Genomic DNA, 21,402 nt, shown 5'->3' with positions numbered 1-21,402 from the left:
GGTTCACATTATTAATACAATTTTGATCCTGTGTTCAGTGGTATAGATAACTACTTGTAACATAAAAATGACTTGGTAGCAGTTCTTTTGTACATCATTTTTTAAAAACACAAATCAATCAGCTGAAGTTGCTAGCTAACGTCATCTATTCATTTTCAAGCCATCTCTGTCTCATTGTGGATCTCCATGTTTCCAGCACTCTAAGCTGGGACTATACCTACACAAAATAGAGAGAAATGGGAAATTTTCAAACAGCTGTTTATGCAGATGACCAGGCCATAATAGGTGCTCAATAAATATTGAATGAGTCACTGAAAGTTCTAAGAAAATCTATCTTAAGAAACAATTTATATAAAAGGAAGCTGTTTAACATGATTTATGGCCAAATACTAATACTACATTATAACGATGTTTCTAAACCAAATAACAGATATGTTTAAGGACAGCAATGATCATAGTTGTAAATAGGAGTGTATTGTTTTTTTCTTTCTTCTCCCTTTTCCTTCTCCTCCTCTTTTGCCTTCTCTTTCTCTTTCCCTTCCTCCTCCTCTTCCTTCTTCTAGTGCATCCACACCAAGGGTTGAAGCATCTAACCTTCTGTGGATTTAGATGTTCTGATTCAACTATGAGCACTGTCCAAAATAAACAGGAATCCATTTTGCATTAACAGGCTGCATAGACAGAGCCTCATGCTAAGGTGGTTTGCTGCTTCAATGATTGAATTGAAAGTGTAGCATCACCTTGGAGTTGGCACTATTACTTTGCCCAGATGTGATTGTTTACAACTGCAAATGGGAGACGATTCATAATTTGTGACATGAACTTTTCCTTTCTTCATTTTGCTATAAAGAAAGTATAATCTAATTTCTCACAAAAATATTACTAAAAAGAAAAGGAGAAAAGTAGGAAGCAAAGTTAAAATATTTGTAAAATTAAAATTTTGGCTTCAGGTCCTCCCTCCTCTCCCTGCCTTCCTTCCTTCCCTCTTTTATTGTTTTTTTTTTTTAGAGATAAAGAACATTTATTAAGAGTGTGTGTGCATGTATCTGTTTTCTGGTTATAATAGAAATACATTTCCTCTGCCAAGTTTGGAAAACCTGGTAGCATTCCTAGCGGAAGCATAAAATGAGGATCGCTCATTACTACGGGAGTCCCAGACATAACACGACTGTCTTTGTGTTTAGCTACAAGGAGAACATCATGCGCCTCTCCAGCCTCCACAAGGACCGCCCCGTCGAGCCGCTGGACCTGGCCGTGTTCTGGGTGGAGTTCGTGATGAGGCACAAGGGGGCGCCACACCTGCGCCCCGCAGCTCACGACCTCACCTGGTACCAGTACCACTCCTTGGACGTGATCGGCTTCCTCCTGGCGGTGGTGCTGACCCTGGCCTTTGTCACCTTTAAATGTTGTGCCTTCGGTTTCCGGAAGTGCTTTGGGAAACAAGGGCGAGTAAAGAAAGCCCACAAATCCAAGGCGCATTGAGAAGTGGGTGGGAAATAAGGTGAAATGTTGATTCATTCCCTGGTCAATTCCAAACTTGAAAACAGAATCAGTGTTAAATTCATTTTATTAAGGAAATACTTTGCATAAATTAGTCACTCCCAGAGTGGTTTTTAAATCTAATTGCTAGTCAGCAAAGATATTTGAATAGGATCCTGCCCCCTTGGTATCTTTAATCTGGTTTACACTTGGCAACTTTCAAATGAGTTGCAGAGAGGGTGGGCACTTTGCATGGCTTTTCTTGCTCAGAAATGTGGCCTGTTGGGGAGCAAAGGATTCACAGGTGGTTCCACCGCTGCCCCACTTGGGACGGCGGTTTTAACCTCATCATCTGGCTCGTGATTAGTCCCTTCCCCAATAATGGTCGGTCTTCATTTATGATCAAGCTTCATAGATGTCAATCTGTGTGTTTAAAGCAGGGAAGTTTTGTATCTTTAGGGGATACTTGAATGAAGGGCTGAGAGTCCACTGAGAACAGTGTGTGATTTCTTACTTTGGGGGAAAAGAATGATGTTATGAAATTGCTGGGTGGTGTATTTGAGAGGATAATCTTGCTGTGTCAAACGGATCTGAACTTGATAAAAACCTAGTATATTTTCTCTGATGTTTCCCATAATTAAAAATATACTAATAAATTAACATAAATTGTATGTTTAGGTGTTTTCTCTTCATTGGTGTTATGTTTATTTATTGTTATAGTTCATTTTCTAATTACAAGAGTAATGCATGATTATGACAGAAAATTTCAAAAATATAGAGGTTGCACCTGCACACACATTCGGTGCATGTGCACACATACACATACAAGAAAAAAAATAGCCAGTAATCTTATATTGCCCAGGAATAACCACTGCTACTATTTTGACAAATACATATGCTTATAAAATATTGTAGATATACCAAATATACCTAGTGGTTTCTGACATTCTTTCGTCACTTCCCTCTATGGTGAATGTTCCCCCAGTCTTTTAGTATAATATTTAATTTATTTTTAGTGGCCAAGGAGTATTCTATTGGATTGATATACCAGGATTTATTTAACCACAACTTTTGGGTGGATTCAACTTTATTTATTTTTATTTTTAAAAGTCCTCCTTGAATATTCTAGTCGCTATTTGCACATATTCATGATTATAGCTGTGGGAAAGTGATTTACAACAAATTGCTGCTTGTCTCAGTTTGGGTTTCCCTAAGGCAGGGATTCAAGTCAGGGCGGGGAGTTTATTTGGGAAGTAAAGGAAACACCGAGAGGGGAATGGCAGAGTGAGAAGGGGTGATGGCTTCCAAGATCTGGCTCTCTTGGGGGCAACTGGAGCTTTAGTCTACTGGGTAACTCTGGGCACCAGTGGAGAAAGCACACGCCAGACTTATCCCACCTGAGAAGCAAGGCTGTTGGGTATTCGAGCATTTGCTCCTGTCAGTGATTGGCTGGACCTGCTTCCAGGTGGTATGAATTTCCCTGCACTTCCTGTTGGCCGCAACGGGGACTTTAAAAGTCAGAGAGAGAGGCAGCAGGTAAGAACTGCAGATGCGGTGTTTGAGGGTGAGCCCTTGTCACTAAAGGGGTGCACAGGGGATCTGGGTGGGGCACTGTCCACATCGCTACCCTGGACAAATGGCTTGAGATAGTCCCACACTGTGTCCAGACAGTTACTGTCAGTGTGTGGGCGAGCCAGGTTCCCACACTCTCATTAGTACAGAGAACTATCTTGAAAAGGAGTCTGTCAGTTTGATAGGTGAAAAGTGGGATCTTGGTTTAAATGTGCTTCTATTATTACTAGAGGTTGAATTTTTTTCAAGCGTTTGAGCCATTTCTATTTCTTTTTTGGAGAATATCCTTTGCCTGTTTTCCTACTGAAGTTTATTACCCTGAGGATTTAGGAATGCTTACTGCATTAATCAGAATATCTTTTTTGTCACGTACTGTATTTTCTCCACTTGTTTTTTTTTGCCTTTGATTTTTTGGTTGTGTTTTATTTTGTGTTTTTTGCTTTGTGTTACAAGCAGAAGTTTTAAATTTGTAGGCTTCAAGTTGGAGCTGGGTCGCACAGAGAGTGACGGTTTCAGCTGATCTCCCGACCCCAGCCCCATTTCCTCTTTCCCCAGGAGGAACATAATATGTTCACACTAGTTCCCGCCCCACATCTTTGAGGCTCTGCACTGATCTCTAAACCATGTCTACCCTTATTCAAGGCCCTTCGTTGTCCACCCAGGGGCCATCACCTGGCCTCACTGCCCACGGCTCCCGGACACCCCCAACTCTTTCAGGGACCCCCTAAGCTGCTGTGACCTCCCACCAGCTCATGCTCCTTTGCCCTTTTGTGCCTGTAGCACCTAGACTCTCTTGTTTACAAGTAAGAACCCAACTCGGGATAACTTAAGCAAAAAAAGGGTACTTGTGTAAGGAGATAGATTCCTAATAACGTAAGGCTCACAGCCAAGCCTGCGCTGAGTGGAGCCTCTCCTTCCCCTTCCTGTCCCTGCTCGCTCTGGGCGCCAGCTTTACTCTTCCCTCTCTTCAGAGCCTTTTCCGCTTCTTAGTCCTCAGACCCCTCCGGCCCTAGATCTCAAGATCCCACAAGAGACTGACTGTATTCTCTCTTACCCAGAATTCCAAATTCGTGCAAGTAAGAATCTGATTGGTCTAGCTGGATCAGGTGTCCACTTCTTGTCCAATCAGAAATGTTGAGGGAGACATCACAGCATGAAAATATGGCTCCCAGTATCCCATTACTGTGGCCCCATGGATGAGGGAAGAGGGAGCCTTGGGAGCTGGGCAGAACCCCCCAAATGTGTCCACTCTGTAGAGGCTGCCTCTGGGTCAGCTTCTGTACATTATTTCCATTTCCCCCACATTCTGCCTTGGCCCTTTCATGTATTTAAGTTCACAGGATTTTACAAATACAGTGTTTTCTTATTTCCTGGTTAGTTCCCATAGAAGCAAAGGTGGGAAACTTAATAGGGTCACTGCACCTAAGAGAGGCAGATTTTGTGAATGGATTATCTGGGAGTCCAATATTATTGTCATAATCAGAAAGAAAAGCATTTTCAATTTGGAAAACTAAGAACCCACTTCTTTCTCCTTGATTTCATTGTCTTAGTGTCCTCTCTAGATGATGCGTTCAGGGGCATCTTACTTTTTGCCATGGCTTACACTCTTACCTGTGTGTAGTAAAAAAACAGCTCCTTTTTCCACCCCTCCTGATAGCCACATCCTTCACAATGTGACTTTGCAGCTCTTTTCATCAAAGGGAGGCATCTATTTCCCCGGCCCCTAAGTCAGGGTTGGCCTGTGATCTGCTGTGGCGGATAGAATGTGGCAGCTGCTGGGTGATGGTTTCAGGTCTCAGTCTTGAGGCCTTCATGTTTCCACTTGCTCTCTCGGAACCCTGCCCAGGTGCTATGAGAACAGCTTGGGCTACCCCTGCTGCAGGATGTCCCAGTCACCCATGTCACTTCAGCCAATAGCTAGCTAGCCAACAGACAGCCCTCAGCCAACCCTCCAGCTGACTGAGATGCGTGAGTGGCCCCAGTTGTGCTTGGCTGGGCATGGCCCAGAGCAACAGAACCACCCAGCTGACCCATAGTTGAGGGAACAATAATAATTGGTTATTTTCAGTCATTAAGTTTTGAGGGAGTTTGTTACGTAGCAGTTACTAACTGACAAGTACACTTCTGGCTCTAAATTCATGATCTTTCTTGTGTTGACTCTGAAGACCCTCAGAAGACAAAGATGTGTCCTACCCACCCTGTATCCTCCACCACATGGAGAGCCACGCTTCACTGCACGCACTTGGCATGCAGTCAGGACCTGTGGAATGGAACTGCAACCATGTCACTTGAGTAATCTTTGAAAGAGAAAAGGCCGCAGGTGGAGTGGGAGGAGGCAGTGCAGAGGGGTCTGTGATAACTGTCTCCTTGTGTCTATTTTATGTTAATCAATGTGTCTCCAAAGGGCAAAACTAGTAACAATGTAGGAATTTTATGGGGAAGAAATGTTCAGCATTATATAGAGAAAGCTCATTTTTCTACCCATCTGAATTTGGGCTTCTCCTGAGGGTAATGAGCTACCTAGTATTAGAGGTGTCCAGGCAGAAGCTGAGAAACTCCCATTTGGCAGGATGAGCACATTTGAGTGGGAATTTTAACTAAGCAGCCTTGGCCCTAGATGGCTCTGAGTTTTATTCTGTTGTCCTGTAATGCATAGAAAGGTTTCCCACAGGCCAATATTTCATTGTTCAAACTATTGATCTGGAACATCATCACCCTTAGCTATGAGTGACAGACAAATACTTTGGGATTTGCTTTTGGTTTAGGGAAGAAGGGTGCCTGCTCTCCTAGTTGTCTTTGATATTCTTTATCTTCTAAGTATTCGGCTAGTGGAAATCCACTTCCCCACCCTGCAAGCTGTCCAGACCTTGAGAAGGAGGAGTCTTCTCCCCAGGATCTCTCTGTCATTTCCTCCTCTCCTCTCCAGCTATCCTGATCACACCTCCCCACCCTGGGCTCCTATGACTGCATCCCCCTGGGATTTGGTTGTAAATCACCCCCACTCCCACCATTTCTCTTTCCCAAACAGACCACTGTAATCCAGCATACACATGTGAGTAACAGAAATGTTTAATGACAACATGATGTGGAGGTTTTACCCCAGGTCCATATGCACTCTTTCAGGTCCTGAGTGGACAAAAACTCAGGAAGGCAGTTGGGTCTCAAAGTTCCGAGGGCCTGGGGTCTAACGGTGATGGTTCTAATGAAACCCTCCCTCCCACCAGGAGACCCATTTCTCCTAAGGGATATGACTGCAGAGCCCAACTGCCTCCCTTTGACCGCCAGTCCTGCCATTCACATTTCCATTGATGTGTACTGGGCAAAGAACAGAGCTTGTTCTTGTGGTTTATTTTTGTTTCATGCAGAAGAGGACCCTGAGGAAAGGTGCCGGTGTTTAGGTCCCAGAGTAGCGCTTCAGATGATTCCCGGGAGGGAAAGGGCACAGGATGCTGAAGGGCCTGGGATGGACTTTGAGGATCGAGGAACTTGAGACAGGAGGAGAAAGGCTCTGAGAGCCTTTATTTGCCATCTTGACATCTACGGTGGTGTTTGCCAGCTCTTAAGAAGCTGTCGACACTGAGAGAGCCCCCTGAAAGGAGTTATGAGAGCTGCTGATATGGATTTCTCATTAGTCATTAATTTTCAGTGTCTAGACAAGAGGGAGGGAGGAAGCGCCCTTTTAAACCAAGTGTATTAGTTATCTATGGCTGTGTAACAAATTATCATAAACTTAGTGGTTTAAAAGAACACCCATTTATTATTGCAGTTTCTGTGGGTCGAGAGTCTGGGCATGAGTCCTGTGTTCATGGTCTCAGAGGCTACAGACACCATGTTGGCCAGGCTGCTTTCCTTTCTAGCGTTGAGGCTCCTCTTCCAAGCTCATGTGGTTGTTGGAAGAATTCAGTTCCTTCTGGCTATAGGACTGGGGTCCTCGGGGCCTTGCCACACTCCCCCCTCCATAGGCAGTTTACGTCGTGGCTGTTTACTTTTCAAGGTCAGCAGGAGAAAGTTTCCATCCAGTCCGCTAAGACAGAGTCTCATATAGGGTAACATGATCATGGGAGTGACTTCCCGTCATCTTTGCCATATGACATAACCTGCTCAAGGGGGGACCTCCCATCAACTTTGCTGTACTCTGTTGGTTAGAAGGAAGTCACAGGTTTCATGTACACTCAAGGGGAGGTGGGGGGTGTATACAAGGGTGTATTGTCATAGAGTGTGTTGCCGACTAAGTATTTTACACATCTTGTCTGTCTCAAGAGGGCTTGAGGAAGAGATGGCAGAAATGATGGCAGAAGCAGCAATAGACTCAAATGAGAACGTGTTGGAGGAAACGGAGGACCTGGGTCCTTTTGAGTCAGATGACGGTGGTAAGGAAGTGACCCATATCCCTGCATCCCTGCCCCATCTCGGCCACTAGCTCCTTGAATGCAGTCCCAGCCTAGGTGTCAGTTTCTCCATCTGCACAGTGGACATCATGTCACAGGTGAAGCTAGAGGTGTGGATGTGTAGGAAAGGCCAGGGCACATTGGGCACCCCCTGTAGTGATCATTTCCACACTGCACCTGGGCCATCTTTGTTTCAGGTACCTTCCAACAGATCATGAACCTCCTGGACATCATTGACAGTGAGTCACCAAAGACGGACACAGCAGGGGCATGTCTGGACATGCGGAAGACCCTGGCCTCAGTGATAATCACGGAGAAGGCCACCACCGAGCCCTTAGTGGTGATGAATGCTCTCATCCGCTGCCTGCAGGTGCCGGAGGTAGGGCCACCTCACCCTCAGCGCCCGCCTTGGGGCTCAGCCACCTTCGACTGCCTGTGCACCCATGCACTACTCAGCACACGCTTACTGACTGTCACAGACATGGTGCTAGGTGCTGGGACACAGAGATGGGCAAGGCTGTGAGGTGCTCACTCCTTGAGGACCTCTAGGGCCTGGGCCTTTCATAATTTTTAAAAGCTCTTTAGAGAGCTTTATTTTATCAAAAGGAGAAAGGTGCGCTGGAGAGTTGGGGAGCACAGCAGGGAGTTTTCAATACAGGGTGTTTTAAAATATAGGTTCTATTCAGATATGGTAAGGACACAGCTCAGGAGACACTTGCTCTCGAGAAGTTAGTTTGTTACTGTAGTTCCCACTAGGAGGGGGAATGCCACCCCAGGCAGGGCCACTGTGCCAGAAAGCAGAGGGAGTGAAGGAAAGTCATGGGCAAAAATCTTTATTACGGTTTCTGTGGGAAGGAACAGGCGAGGCAGGATAAGAAGGCTTAGGATTGGCTAGCTTGGATAATTTCAGTGGGCTCTGGGGCATAGTAGCTGTCCCCAGTTGTATGGTACCTGGCCCTGGCTGATTAGGGCAGGTGGACAGTGGCCCAGAGAGTCAGAGCCCAGTAAAGGCGGCTGGGAGGTGGGCTCTGGGTTGGTTGGTGTATTATGCTGTTCAGGGTGCCATACGCAATACCGTAGACTGGGTGACTTAAACAACAGAAATTTGTTTTCTCATAGTTCTGGAAGCTGGAAGTCCATGATCAAGGTGCCAACTAGTTTGGTTTCTGCTGAGGGCTCTCTCCTCCTGGCTTGCAGACAACTTCCCTCTCACTCACTGTTCCTCACGTGGTTTTTCTTCTGTGTATGTGCAAAGAGAGAGAAAGCTCTCATGTCTCCTCCTTTTATAAGGGCACCAATCCCACCAGGTTAGGGCCCTGCTCTTATGTCCTCATTTAACCCTAATCACCTCCCAAAGTCCCCATCTCCAAATACCATGACACTGGGGGCTAGGGCTTCAACATATGAATTTTAAGGGAATACAATTCAGTTCATAACAGTTGTTTTGTATTTGAAGAGCATATTTTTGGGCAATGTGTTTACTACCTCTAGGAGTTGGCTAGCTCTGGGAGGGGCAGTCTCTCCAGGGTCAGCAAGGCCCCAGATACCAAAGCATCAGGAAATACAGAAAATAAAAAAAAAAAAGCCATAATTAATACACAGGCCTTAATAAATGATCAAGGTCAATAAACAGACAATAAACAAGTAGGCATAATTAAAAAATTAACATACATTAAATATTTATTCCTTAGTGAAGGAACAAGTAAGATGTTAAAAACTGTTTAAATGAGAATTTTACCTGTAGATATTTATATTCCTTACCAGAAAAAATCCATTTACATTGCTGTGAACAGGAATCATTTTCATTGCTATGGAGGAAACGTTTGTATTATTATCAGTTTTCTAGACCTTAACTTCAAAGGCACACTCTACAGAATCCAGTAATCCCAGAGCATCTGCCAGACAGTACGAGGCATTGCTCTGGAAGGCTACCAAGTGATCGTTTTTGCCCATTTCCAAGTCTTTGACAGTTTTTCTCTTGTGACCATAAATATTCTCCGAACACTATTCTTGATCATAGAAAGGCTGGTCTTATTATAATTTTCCTGGCTCTTCATATAGCATGCAGCAAGAGTGTTAATTAAGCATACAGGCCTCTTCGAGTTTGCTTTGCAAATCTAGAGCATGTTTTCTCAACCGGTGATATTGCTCCCAAGTGGGTAAAACTGGTTTTTGGGAGACAAAGAAAATTTTACTTTTTTATGTATATATAGACAAATATATAGTATATCTATGGTATTAAAATTTCATAGGGGCTGATTAGGAAAAAGTGTCTAAAAAGGCTTCTTAGGGACAACAACAATAATAACATTAACAATAAAAATAACGGTTGAGAAACACTGGTCTCCAGCCATGCAGAACCGAGCAGCTACTAACGCCACATGATTAATTTCTGTCCAGGAGTTACCATAAGAAATCTCTGATTGGAGTTTTACCAATCTCTATTATTTGCTATCTCAAAACTAGGAAACCAAAGCTAAGACTCCCTGTACTGAATTTCACCAGAACTTATAAATTTGGGTGAATTCCTCTCTTCTTGAGGTCCTCAAATTTGCTACGGTTCCTGGACTGTTGGAAAGTGACCTTCCCCCCACCTCAGGTGGCAGGCAGGTCATTTTCCCCAAGGGATTTGCAGGTAGTGGTCCCATGTAGAAAGTCAATCCTCATTTCTTAAGCGTGGCTTGTCATGCCTGATTAAGTGAGTCATCTCAAATACGACTCTCCGGGTGGTTGGTCTGGGGGGTGCACAGTCCACCTGTCCAAGCCCATCCTAACCCAGGTCACTGTAAGTGGTGGCAAGTGCTATCTGTGCCAGAATCAAAAGAGAGTGAGAGGCAAGTGTCCTGGTCTCACGTGCTACCTCGTAGGGCACAGGGTAGGGCCCCTCTGCCTTCTTGGGCTTTCAAGATGGCCAGTGCCCAGTGTGTGGAGGACTCCAGTGTTGACCATGTGACTCTTGCCTTACTGAATAGCAACAGAAAACAGGGAAGAGAGAAGAGCTATGCAAGTCAAATAGACAGGACGAGTGGGATGAGTAGGGCGGGAGAAGGGAAGCAGGAGGAGTTGAGCATGGAGGAGCTGAGATCTGAGACTTCTGTGGTTGGAGGGTGGTGGTTGCCTTGTCCACACGGGGTGTGGGGAAGGAGGACAGTGGGAGGGAGAGGAGGTGGACTCACAGTGCTGTGGGCAGGGCAGAGTTCGCCCAAGGGCCCCCTGCCCCACCAGGAATCTTCCCACCCGCCATACTTGTTTTCCAGATTTCCACCAAGCGCAAGGTCAACATTTACAACATCCTCCAGGAAATCATCCAGCAGGAGGGGGAGCTGGAGGAGCGGTGTGTCCAGAGGCTGGTGGCCATCGCCTCCAAGGAGATGAGGGAGACCCCAGAGGTGGGAGGGCCCTGGGCTCCATCGGCACCTTCCCTCTGCCAGCCCAGGAGCTGGGCCGCTGGTGGCCTGGCCCGGGCTGTCCCAGGCCCTGTGCAGTTACCTCACAGAGCAGTGTGGGCTGAGGCCAAGAAGCCAGGAGGGCAGGAGAGAGCATGGGGCAGGAGGGTTTTTATGAGGGCCCAGCTGGTGTTGCCACACATCCCTCCCCGCCCCTGCAGATGGAGGGCTATGAGAAGGCGGAGGTGGCCAGTGACACCCTGGTGGCTCTGTCCCGAAATCACTTCAGTTTGGTCATGTATGAGCTGCAGCACCACTTGAAGCCCCTCAACCTCACGGATGAATTTGTCCTTGTCACCTTGGCCAAGCTGGCCAACGGCAATGGTAGGGCTCGAAGGTCCTCAGCCAGGTTCCACCCTTCGGCCTGGCCCGGGGGCCCTCCTGGTCTCTGCCTCTCCCTGACCCCACTTCCCTCTGTCTCTGTGTTTGCCTCTGCCCCTCCCTTTCTGTCTCTCTTTTCTCTCTTTCCCCTCCTCTTTCCCCTCCTCTTTCCCTCTCTCTCTTGTCTCCCCGCTACCTGCATTGTCCTGTCTTCCATCTTGCCTTCTCTACTTCCTTTCTCCCTCCCTCTCCTTCCACAAACAGCCCCACTCCCAGGCCTTGTGTGGGTGCCTGGCCACAGCACTGGGTGAGTCCCGCGTGGCCCCTGCCCTCAGAAGGGACCATAAAGGAGCAAATACGAAAATCGATGTTTGTATGAGGCGAAGTGTAAGAGTATGGAGAGCACAGCCAGGTGGCTGTTCGAGCGCAGGGTGAGGGGAGGGGCCCTCCCCTCTGCAGGGCCCCAGTGAGGCAGCCATGTTTCAGCTGAGACCTGAAGGGGAGAGGAAGATATATCTCCTGAGGAACAGGGTGTTGGAGAACATTCCACATGGAGAGAATATCACATGCAAAGGACCGAAGGCAGGAAAAGGCTCAGTTTCTCTGAAGAACTGAGAGGCGGCTGAGGCTGGACTTGGGGAATGAGGGGCAGACGGGGGTAAGTTGAGGCAGAGTGTTGGGTGGGGCCTCGTGACCTTGGTGGAGGGTCTGGACTTGCTCAGGAGTGGCAGGGAACTACCGGAGCATGCCAAGCTGCAGAGCTGCCCCATGACTGAGGTTCCAGGAAGACCTTTCAGGCTTCACGTGGGCAGAGAAGGGGTGAGAGGCAGATAGTGTGCGGCAATGGCGGCTTGGGCTGACGTGAGGGGAGCGAGGGCAGAGGTGGGAATGGGCTGTGGGTGACACCTGCTGGGGAACTATGAGGGCAGGTGAAGGAGTGGAGGCGCCAAGCACCTGGACAATGGGAAACACTGGGAGAGAGTTTGGGGGCTCCCGTATTTTGTGTTGTGTGTATGGAGCTCAGGTCACCTGTGGGCTGTGCGGGTGGACAGGTGGCACGGGCAGTGGACTTGTGCATGCAGAGTTCAGGGGGCAGGTGTGGGCTTGGCCTTCAGTCCGGGTGACTTCAGAGTGTCCTGACGTTCAAAGCCGTTAGCACCCAAGGAGTGGAAGTAGTGAAGGGAGTGAAGCTGCAGCAAGGACCCGGCCCAGAGGAGCCCTGGCACTGAGGGGCTCGGGAGGAATCGTAGGAGAATAACCAGGAGGAGGAGGAGGAGCGGTGCAGGGTCACCGGCCCTGCCAGAGGACAGTAGTTCAGAGGGTAGAGGCACCAGGTGTGTCCAGTTGTGCTGAGGGGTCCAGTGAGATGAGCCTGGAGAAGGTAGGGGGGGTGCGGAGGTTTCGGGGCGTGCTGGGGACAGAGGCTGGAGGGGGGGGGGGAAGGGAGGACGGAGTATTAGCCACTGGTTGGGAAGGGAAAGAGGAAAAGGGACAACAGGGACAGCAGCCAGAGGGGCCTGTGGGGGTGAGGGAGGGCCCGGGCCTGAGTGGGTGCAGGTGCCAGAGACCCAGGAGAGAGGGACAGACTGATGGTGCCAGGGGGAGGGCCCAGCCGGGGGAGTCAGTGGAAGCTTTGTGAGTATTTATTTCATTCTTGTGAACATGTATGATCTATCACGGAGTCTGAGGAAGGGGTGCTCTCGGCGTCAGTGGGGGCAGGGCCTGCCTCCCGTCAGAGGGGGGTCTGTCACCAACTTCTCTTTCGTCCATCTCTCCACAGTTCCTCTTCGTCCTGTCTCGCCTCCTGCCTCCTTGCAGTCCCCTCCCTCCTGCTGCCTCCCTGTTTCTGCCGTCACCCAGGAACCCCTGTGGGACACCTGCAGGAGGCAGCCGGTCCGGGGAGGCCCATGTGCACCTCGAGCTGCACCCCCAGCCTCTTCTCTCTGCTCACTTCTGCACCCCTCTCCTCGCAGCCGTGGGGACCCTCCTTCCCTCCCTTCTTTGGCCTCCTCTTCCCTCTCCTGTCCCTCTCCTCCCCCGCCTCCTCTCTTTCCATCTTTCTGCCTCCTTCACCTGCTTCCAACTCGATTTTTTTGTGCTTCACTGTCTCTTGCACTATTTCCTGCAGCCCAGGAGGGCAAAGGGGTTCCCTGGCTCTGGACTGTCGGGGGCTGGAGGCAGTGGGCAGCTGGAATGTTCTCTGTGCCTTCTCTCTGTGACCTCTCCCCCAACCCCACAGTGTTTGAGTTCATGCCGTACATGGGCATCACCCTGGCTACCATATTCACGATGCTGAGGCTCGCCAACGAAGCCAAGATACGCCAGGTGATCTGCAGTGGTGCGTGTCCCACTTGGGCCTGCAGGTCTGGCCTGATCAGGGTGCTGGACGGGGACAGCGGGGTAGGAAGGAGGCAGAGGGGTTGTTGAATAAGAGGCATCTTGTTCATTTGTTCCTAAACGTTTGCTCAGTCTCCTACTTTATGTGGCTTCTGATTGGGTCTCTGGAGGGAACAGGGGGCTGAGACATGGTGGTGCCGTTTAGAAGATCCTGGCTTAGCAGGAGGAGGCTGTCACTGTGACTCTGTTTAGCTTGCAGTGTAGTTGGGTGTTTCAGGAGACCAGAGACGGGCGATGGGCGTTCACAGGAGAGGGAGACCAGGGAAACTGTCTCCATTTCGGTCTTGACTTGGGCAGGTCTTTGGTGCTATTTAAATCTGATCACCTTCCCAGGTTTTGATTACTTTATGTTTCTGTGGGCTAAAAAACCCCGGGGCCTGAGAGGGAGCGGGCCAAACGTGCTAGAATCCCCGGGATGTGGGTACAGTTATCCCAGGCCCTGGGCTTAACCCAGTGGCCTCTAAGGGGAGGGGCCGGACACACCCGTGCGCCCAATTCTCGCACCCAGAGGTGCAGGTGCGAGTCGGGAGCTGTGAGGGGCCGGAGGGCAGAGAGCAGGCTGCCGGCTGTGGAGACGGGAGCGCCCTCCGGAGCAGGGGCTGAGGACGCTTTTGTTCTGCCTCCGGCCGCTCTGGCTCCACCTGCCCTCGCTGCCGGCTGGCAGCCATGGAGACCTTCTGTGAGATGGTGCAGTTTTACCTGAGGCACTTGGAGGACAGCGTGTACCCTGTGATGACAGAGGAGCAGTTTGCCCTGAAGCTGTTCCCGATGTATCGCTACTTCATGACCGTGTGGCTGAGGCAGCACAACCCGGAGGTGAGATGGACCTTCCTAGGGGGGCCCCGGGCCCCTCAGCCTGCAGGGCCGGCAGATGCTGAGAGGCCGCCGGGTCCAGCCTCGTTCCCGCGAGCCTCGCCTCTCGAGGCCGGCCTTGGGAAAGGGCCCTGGGGAGTCGTTGGATGGGAGTCGGTGGATGATAATTCTGAGAGCACCTGCTGCCTGCGGCGCCCTACCAGCGTCTTGCCTACGGCAGCCATTTCCACACCAACTATTTTACAAAGGGTTTCCATGAGGAAACTGAGGCACAGAGAGGTTATGTGTCTGCTCGAGGCCACCCAGCCGGTAAGCGGGACTCCAACCCGGCAGTCCGGCCACATCGCACTACCTGTGCAGGATGAGGCCTCGAGGCTACTTCTGAGGTCCCTTCCGTCACGTGTCCTTGGACTCTGTGAATGGGGCTGAGACCGCTGGCCTTGCTGGGGGGTCCTGGGACGACGAGCCGGAGACCCCACTTCCTGTGGCAGGTGAAGCTGGGGGTCATCAAGTCCCTGAAGCCCATGCTGAAGCTCCTTCTGCCCAACGACGACCTGCGGGAACAGGTCTACGACTACATCCCCCTGCTGCTGGCGGAGTACCAGGGCGGCCTGGAGGCCCTCTTCATCACACAGGCGAGGGCCCGCGGCTCCGGGGCTTCGGGGTTCCCAGGTGTTCACGGCGGTGTCATCTGGGTGGAAGGTGGGGTGTCAGATATTTTGGCATCGTGTCAGCAGACCCAGCATCTGTGTCCTGTGAGGGGCCGTGGGGCTTGGCACCTGTAGGGTTTATGGGAGATCAGCACTGTCATTCCAGGTGGCTGGGACCAGATTCTGAAAAGCCCTGGAGGCCACAGTGAGGTCGCGGCCTTGTGTTCTTTTGTTAGGGTCGCCATAACAAAGCACCACCCGTGGGAAGCTCAAGACAGCAGAGACTTACCCTCTCATGGCCCTAGAGGCCAGAGGTCTGCAGTCAGGGTGTCTGCTCCTTCCAAAGGCACTAAAGAAAGTGTCCTTGCCTCTCCCAGCTTCTGGTGGCCTCTGGTGTTGCAGTGATAGTGGCGACATCACTCCAATCTCGTCCCCCATTGTCATGTGGCCTCCTCCTCTGTGTCTCTCTGCGTCTTCTTTTCTTACAAAGACACCCACCCTACATCCAGCATGACTTCACCTCAAGATCCTTAACTAATTACATTTGCAAAGACTTTATTTCCTAACAAGGTCACAGTCCCAGGTTCCGGGTGGACATGGACTTTGGGAGGACACCAGTCAACCCCTGACAGCCTTTGACTGTGCGTGCTGGGGCTGATGCACTGCGTAATGGGGTCACCTGTTTGCAAACGGGCATGGTCCTCAGCTATAAAAGCAAGGCGGGGAGATGAATGTAACTGATTTAGGAGTCATCTGTAGATAATTCTGGATAAAGAATTGGATTCACCTCCAGGCAAACAGGAGGGAAAGGTGAAAAAGGCCTTGAATGCCACACACGGTCATGACCTAGCACAGCACTGGGCCTCACTGTGCGTTGCAATCACCTGGGCCTGGGTGAAATGCAGGCTTGGATTCAGCAGGTCTGGGCTAGGGTCAAGGGGCACACTAAGTAGCAAGGGTCTAGAGTTTGACCTTGGGTTAGTAGAAGGTCACCTGCCACCATTTGCCCATCCCTTGCAGGTCTTGAGGCAGATTCTGGAAATGTCGGTCACCACCAACACCCCTGTGCCCCAAATGCAGCTACATACCATTTTCACGGAGCTGCACGTGCAGGTGAGGCCGGCAAGCTCAGCTGGGCGCGGGCATTCTCAGGGTGGATCAGCATGGAGTGGAAGTGGGCCACAGAAGGTGGCCTGGTCCCCGACTTGACTCACTCCTGTGCCTCTGTCCCACTGGGGAGCAAGGCTGTGGTTCCCACACCGCCCCGGGCATGGTGAGGCTGGGCTGCCCCTGCACCTGTTCCCTGTGGTCTCCCCCACCGCCCTGCACGCCCCTCCCCAGGTGTGCACCAAGGTCCCGAGCCAGCATCAGCACAGCAGCCAGAACCTGGCAGAGATCGTGCGATGCTTCATAGCCCTCGGTGAGGCTCCTCGCAGGGGCGATCCCTGCCTCCCCCAGGTCTGCGGGGAGCCCCTGCCCCTCTGAGTGCTGGGCCTGCTGTGGGCCCACTGGGCATGACCAAAGCCGTCCTTCCACCCTGCAGCTCGCTCCTACCCCAGGGAGCTGATGAAGTTCTTCTTTAGCCAGATGGAGATGAGTAAGGAGGCCATCCGCGTGGGGACTCTGGCCCTGATTAGGGCCGTGGTGAGTGCAGATGGTGAGCAAGGCAGGAAGGCAGCGGGTCTTAGGGGGGCTGGTTTTACCCATGTCTGGGCATCTGCTACTTCCCCTTTTATAGACATTCCTGGGTGGGCCTGGGGAGCCATGGTTCTTGGTCGCTTCACATTTCCTAACTTTGGACCTCATCACCATTGTGGCCCATCCTCCCCACCACAGCCCCGTGTTGGCAGCATGTAGCCCCGCAAGTACATAATGGTTAGAAGAGGGGGGCAGCTCCCACTCAGCCCTAAAGCCAAGTGTCTTTGTGCAGTGCACAATCTGGGCAACTGTATATAAAGGACCTTCCACTGACATTAAACCTCTCTTTTAAAGAAATGCAAATTTAAGTAACAATTAAAATTTTTAAAATTATCTGATGAACATAGATGATAAAGATAACGGCTATAGTCGACCTGGCCATTTTTCTGTAAAGGGACAGATAGTGAAAATATTTTTGGCTTTGCAGGCCATATAGTCTCTATAACAATTACTCAACTCTGCTGTTGTTAAGCAAAAGCAGCTGTAGACTGCTGAGCCTGGCTGTGTTCCAGGAAAACTTTATTTGCAAAAACAGGCGTTGGGCTGGATTTAGCCTGCAGGCTACACTTTGCTCATCTCTGGTCCCTGGGAACAAGAAATCAGCCTCTTATACTTCATCGACAGAGATGTAAATCCATAAAGAATTCTGGGTGCTCAATTGGATAGGGACCAGTTTTGGGATCTACAATTAAACTTTTTGTCAACTGTCTGAAGGAAATAATTGCCAAAAGGTAATTAATTGGACAAAGATGTTCATTATAACATTGTTCTAAAAGCAAAACATTGGAAAAAAGCCTAAGTATTTTTCTATAGGGAATTTGTATAATAGCATAAATAATATATCTGCACAATGGAATATTATGTAGCCATTAAAAAGGGTGTAATTGGCCAGGTGCAGTAGCTCATGCCTGTAATCCCAGTACTTTGGGAGGCCACGGTGGGAGAATCGCTTGAGGCCAGGAGTTTGAGACCAGCCTGGGCAACATAGTGAGACTCTGTCTCTACAAAAAATAAGACACATTAGGTGGGGGTGGTGGCACGTGCCTGTAGTTCCAGCTACTCGAGTGACTGAAATAGGGGGATCACTTGAGCCCAGGAGCTAGAGGCTACAGTGAGCTATGATCGCACTACTGTACTGTGGCCTGGGTGACAGAGTGAGATTCTGACTCAAAAACAAACAAACAAAAAGTAATCAACCTACCCTTTTTTGTGGAAAAGCTGCCTTCTATATATTAAGTGTAACAGTACAGTGTGGGGTGGCAGTATTTATAGTATTTATAACCTCAATTATGTGAAAGAAATGTTTGTTTATACATGAACAGGTTTAGAAGGACATACCTAGCCTATTAAGAATGGTTATTTTTATTCCAATTTTGCAATGAACATATACCATTTTTTATAATCAGAAATAAAGTTTCCATCTTGGAGATAAAAACCCTAAGTTGTACCATCTTCCCTTAGTGCCGGATCACCTGCCACCTTAGGAACTTAGTAACTTGACTTAGTAACACCTAGCCTTGAGCACAGTATCAATTTGCATGTTTAACTCTACCTCCAAACACACCGGACCTTTCCAGAACCTAATTCTACCTCCAAACACACCGGACCTTTCCAGAACCTTCTCAGGGCTCTGTCTCACTTCCCTTAATCTTCCTCCTCCTTTAATCACCTGTGCTGCTTTAATCAGTTGCACCATTAACAAATGCTCAGCCAGCCCTTAGGGGGCCGGGCGCTGTGTTAACTCATTCACTGCTCACAGCAGCTCTGCGAGGGAAGCACTGTTATTACCCACATCTTACAAGTAAGGAAACTGAGGCACGGGGCATTAAGTAATTCACCTGAGGTCGCACAGCTGGGGTGTGGTGGAGCCAGGATTTGATCCCAGGCAGCCTGGCGCCAGGACCCAGCTCTTCACAGCCGTGCGTGCAGCCCCTGCGTGCCCAGAGCTGTGTTCCCAGCTGCAAGGCGCTAGCAAGCTCTTAGGCGGAGACCCTGCCCTCAGGGAGCGTCCACAGCAAAGCAGTGGCCAAGCTAGACAGAGGCGGAAAACAACACCCCACCCTGGGCCAGAGCGGAGGGAGGGGCCCGGGAGAGCCTGGTGAGGGGGCGTCTAAGGAAGTGCCTCTGAGCTGAAGCCAGGGCCACGACAGGAGGAGCGAGCTGCTGTCCCCTGGGCCGCAGCCCTCCAGGCCGGCTTTCCTGTTCCAGAGCCCAGGATGAACATCAGGACCATCTACATGGCCGTCCGGGTGGTCAAGAACACCCTCTCTGACACCCGGTCCAAGGTGAGGGCAGAGACCTGGGGAGGGGGCGCTGGGGCCCCGCTGCCGGGGAGCGCAGGGAAGACTGGGAGGGTGGCTGTGGCCACCCGTCTGGCTCTGTGGAGCTGCATTTTGGTGGCCTTTGGTAGAAACCCCAGCTTCCCGTCCCGTTGTCCTGCCTGGGGCTGAGGCTCTGCTCTCGAGACCCTCCCGCTCCCCGCGGAGCTGGGCTTGTCAAGCTGTCTCGGGCGCTGCCTTGGGCGGAGGAGACGCCGAGCAAACCCAGCTTCGGCTAGAGCCGCCGGGCTGCTTAGGGCTTTCGTAAGGTCTTTGTTGCATGTGCAAAAAGCAAATGAGGGGCACACCCTCTTCCCCTCGCAAAAAGGCTGAAAACCACGGTCCTGGGCTCCCTGGCGGCCGCAGGGCAGGGAGTGGAGGTCCAGGGTAGGGAAGCCGGAGGAGGGAATGGGGGATTGGGCTGGAGATTCGGCAGAGCTGCCTTTCATACCTGCGGCTGCGTCTCACCCACATAGTCTCCCCACAGGAGCCCCAGGGAGCCCGGGGTCTCCCCGCCAGGGCTGCTGAGATGGGGCAGCCTACGTTAGAAGGGAGAGAGGGCGCCCCATGTCTCCGCAAGGCTCAGAGGAGGCTCCTGGGTGAGGCTGGGGGTGGTGGACAGAGTCGGCAGTAGCTGGGCGGCCCCTGAGGCCCCTTCCAGCCCAGAGCACCCGCTATTCCCAGCTGTCTCAGGTCACAGGACTGGGTGTCAGGTGCTGAGCCCCCTGCCCTAGCGCCCACCCCAACCCTGACACGTCCACTGCCCTGTCCCCTCAGGTGAGGATAGCTATTCTCCGCATCATTGGCCAGCTGGCTCTGTCTGGCTACCAGGAGAGGGTCAAAGGCTGGGGCCTGAAGTACGTGTCGGTGCAGCTGACCATATCCACCTACAAACTGGTGAGTGGCCCCGACATGCAGGCTGCCGAGCAGCCGGCCTTTGGGAGTGGCTTCCAACGTGCTGAGGGAAGCCGGCTGCTCAGCGCACCTGAGTCTCAGGCTGCGTGTCTGTTCCTGGCGTAAACACACACGCGCACACACACACACACACACACACACACGGGGAGCCTGCGGGTAAGGACGTGTGAGGTCCCACGGGCAAGAGACACGCGCACAGCTCTGGGCATCCTGCAGCCCCAGCATCTGGGCAGTGAGGACACCATGCCTGCGACCATGGCAAGCCCCTGCCGGCCTGAGCGGGAGCCCGCGGTCCTGTCTTCCAGACAAACCGCCGGGACAGCTTATGTCAGAGGGACCTGGAGGAGAAGATGGTCCACAAAGTCACCATGGACACCGTGAAGATCCTAACCTCTTCTGTCAGCGGGATGACCAACGTGAGTGGCCCATCCCACCTGCCGCGCTGGGGTGCGGGATCCTGTCTGCAGGCTGTGGCAGGGGAGCCAAGCACCCCAGAATCCCGCACCCTGGCTTCCTCCATTCCATGGCCTGGGGGCCTGGGGGCCTTCCTCTCCCAATTGCCTGGCAGAATTCGACACCCAGTGCCAGAGCCAGGTCCTTGGTGGGAACTCTCTCTTCATCTCTGTGCCCCCAAAGCTGGGGCAGCGCCCGGCAAACAGGGGTCTCAATATGTATCGCTTGACTTATTGCCTGAGATGTGTCCGTTACTTTTAAAGCCCTTTTAGTTCAGGCAGGTGTGTGGGTGGGTGTGTAAAGGAGTGATATTCCTGGTCTACTTCTGTAAACATTCACCGAGTTCCTACCACGTGAACGACGTGAGGGTGTGCCCTAGGAGGGCTCAGCACAACCCCCAGGAGCTCACAGGCTGTAGGAGAAACAAATCAACTTTTAACTGCAGTAAAATGTGACAGCAATAAGATAGGAAAAATGTACTGTGAGAGCATCGAGGAGGGAATGATTATCCACTGGTGAGGCCATAGGCTGGCTGCTCCCCATGCTGTGGCAGCTTGGTCTGACTGCAGAAATAACAAGAATAGTCATTGTAGCTGTGGCCCGTGCAGGTGTGCAGCCTGCCAATCTCATTTAGTCATCCCCACAGCCCTGTGGGGCAGGCTCTCTCCTGTCCTGCTGCCCTGATGTTGTGGATGAAGAAACTAAGGCCCACAGGGACTCATCCACTTGCTCGAGGCCTCACAGCCAGCGAAGAGCAGAGCCAGGTTAAAACGCCCTCTCCCATTCCCCGCGCTGCCTCTCTGGGGAGCCCAGGAGCTGGGACAGTCTAGTCCTGGCGGCTGAAACAGGTCAAGCCACTGCGATTGTTAGTTGGTAGCACAAGAGCCTCACCCTAAACTCCTAGGGGCGAAGGGGACCCATGATTAGCTAGGGGCGTTGAAGGCTCTTAAGG

At 51.1% G+C, this 21,402-nt stretch overlaps 2 protein-coding genes across 6 annotated transcripts in view; both read left to right on the top strand.

The window, feature by feature from the left end:
- Window positions 1–2,150, top strand: part of LOC123643798 (UDP-glucuronosyltransferase 1-6) — a 92,181-nt gene extending 90,031 nt beyond the window's left edge. For all 4 annotated transcript variants that reach the window (XM_045559549.1, XM_045559546.1, XM_045559547.1 and 1 more), the window contains one exon: window positions 1,185–2,150. In XM_045559549.1, the coding sequence (XP_045415505.1) occupies window positions 1,185–1,482 (298 nt within the window). In that variant the 3' untranslated portion in view covers window positions 1,483–2,150. The remainder of the gene's footprint in view (window positions 1–1,184) is intronic.
- A 4,140-nt stretch (window positions 2,151–6,290) lies between these two features.
- The window catches only part of MROH2A (maestro heat like repeat family member 2A), a 42,503-nt gene continuing 27,391 nt past the window's right edge, over window positions 6,291–21,402 (top strand). Inside the window, exons 1-14 of one of the 2 annotated variants that reach the window (XM_045558996.1) lie at window positions 6,291–6,435; window positions 7,314–7,421; window positions 7,637–7,818; window positions 10,697–10,828; window positions 11,047–11,209; window positions 13,446–13,544; window positions 14,268–14,419; window positions 14,908–15,051; window positions 16,087–16,179; window positions 16,408–16,486; window positions 16,610–16,723; window positions 18,973–19,049; window positions 19,860–19,979; window positions 20,303–20,413. In XM_045558996.1, the coding sequence (XP_045414952.1) occupies window positions 6,360–6,435; window positions 7,314–7,421; window positions 7,637–7,818; window positions 10,697–10,828; window positions 11,047–11,209; window positions 13,446–13,544; window positions 14,268–14,419; window positions 14,908–15,051; window positions 16,087–16,179; window positions 16,408–16,486; window positions 16,610–16,723; window positions 18,973–19,049; window positions 19,860–19,979; window positions 20,303–20,413 (1,650 nt within the window). In that variant the 5' untranslated portion in view covers window positions 6,291–6,359. Of the gene's footprint in view, window positions 6,436–7,313; window positions 7,422–7,636; window positions 7,819–10,696; window positions 10,829–11,046; window positions 11,210–13,445; window positions 13,545–14,267; window positions 14,420–14,907; window positions 15,052–16,086; window positions 16,180–16,407; window positions 16,487–16,609; window positions 16,724–18,972; window positions 19,050–19,859; window positions 19,980–20,302; window positions 20,414–21,402 lie in introns of those variants that run through there. The other variant, XM_045558995.1, reaches the window with a different exon arrangement.

The sequence above is a fragment of the Lemur catta genome, chromosome 8 (genome assembly GCF_020740605.2).
Source record: "Lemur catta isolate mLemCat1 chromosome 8, mLemCat1.pri, whole genome shotgun sequence".
In the NCBI taxonomy this organism is placed as follows: Eukaryota; Metazoa; Chordata; class Mammalia; order Primates; family Lemuridae; genus Lemur; species Lemur catta.
This window is presented reverse-complemented; position numbering and strand designations above follow the sequence as displayed.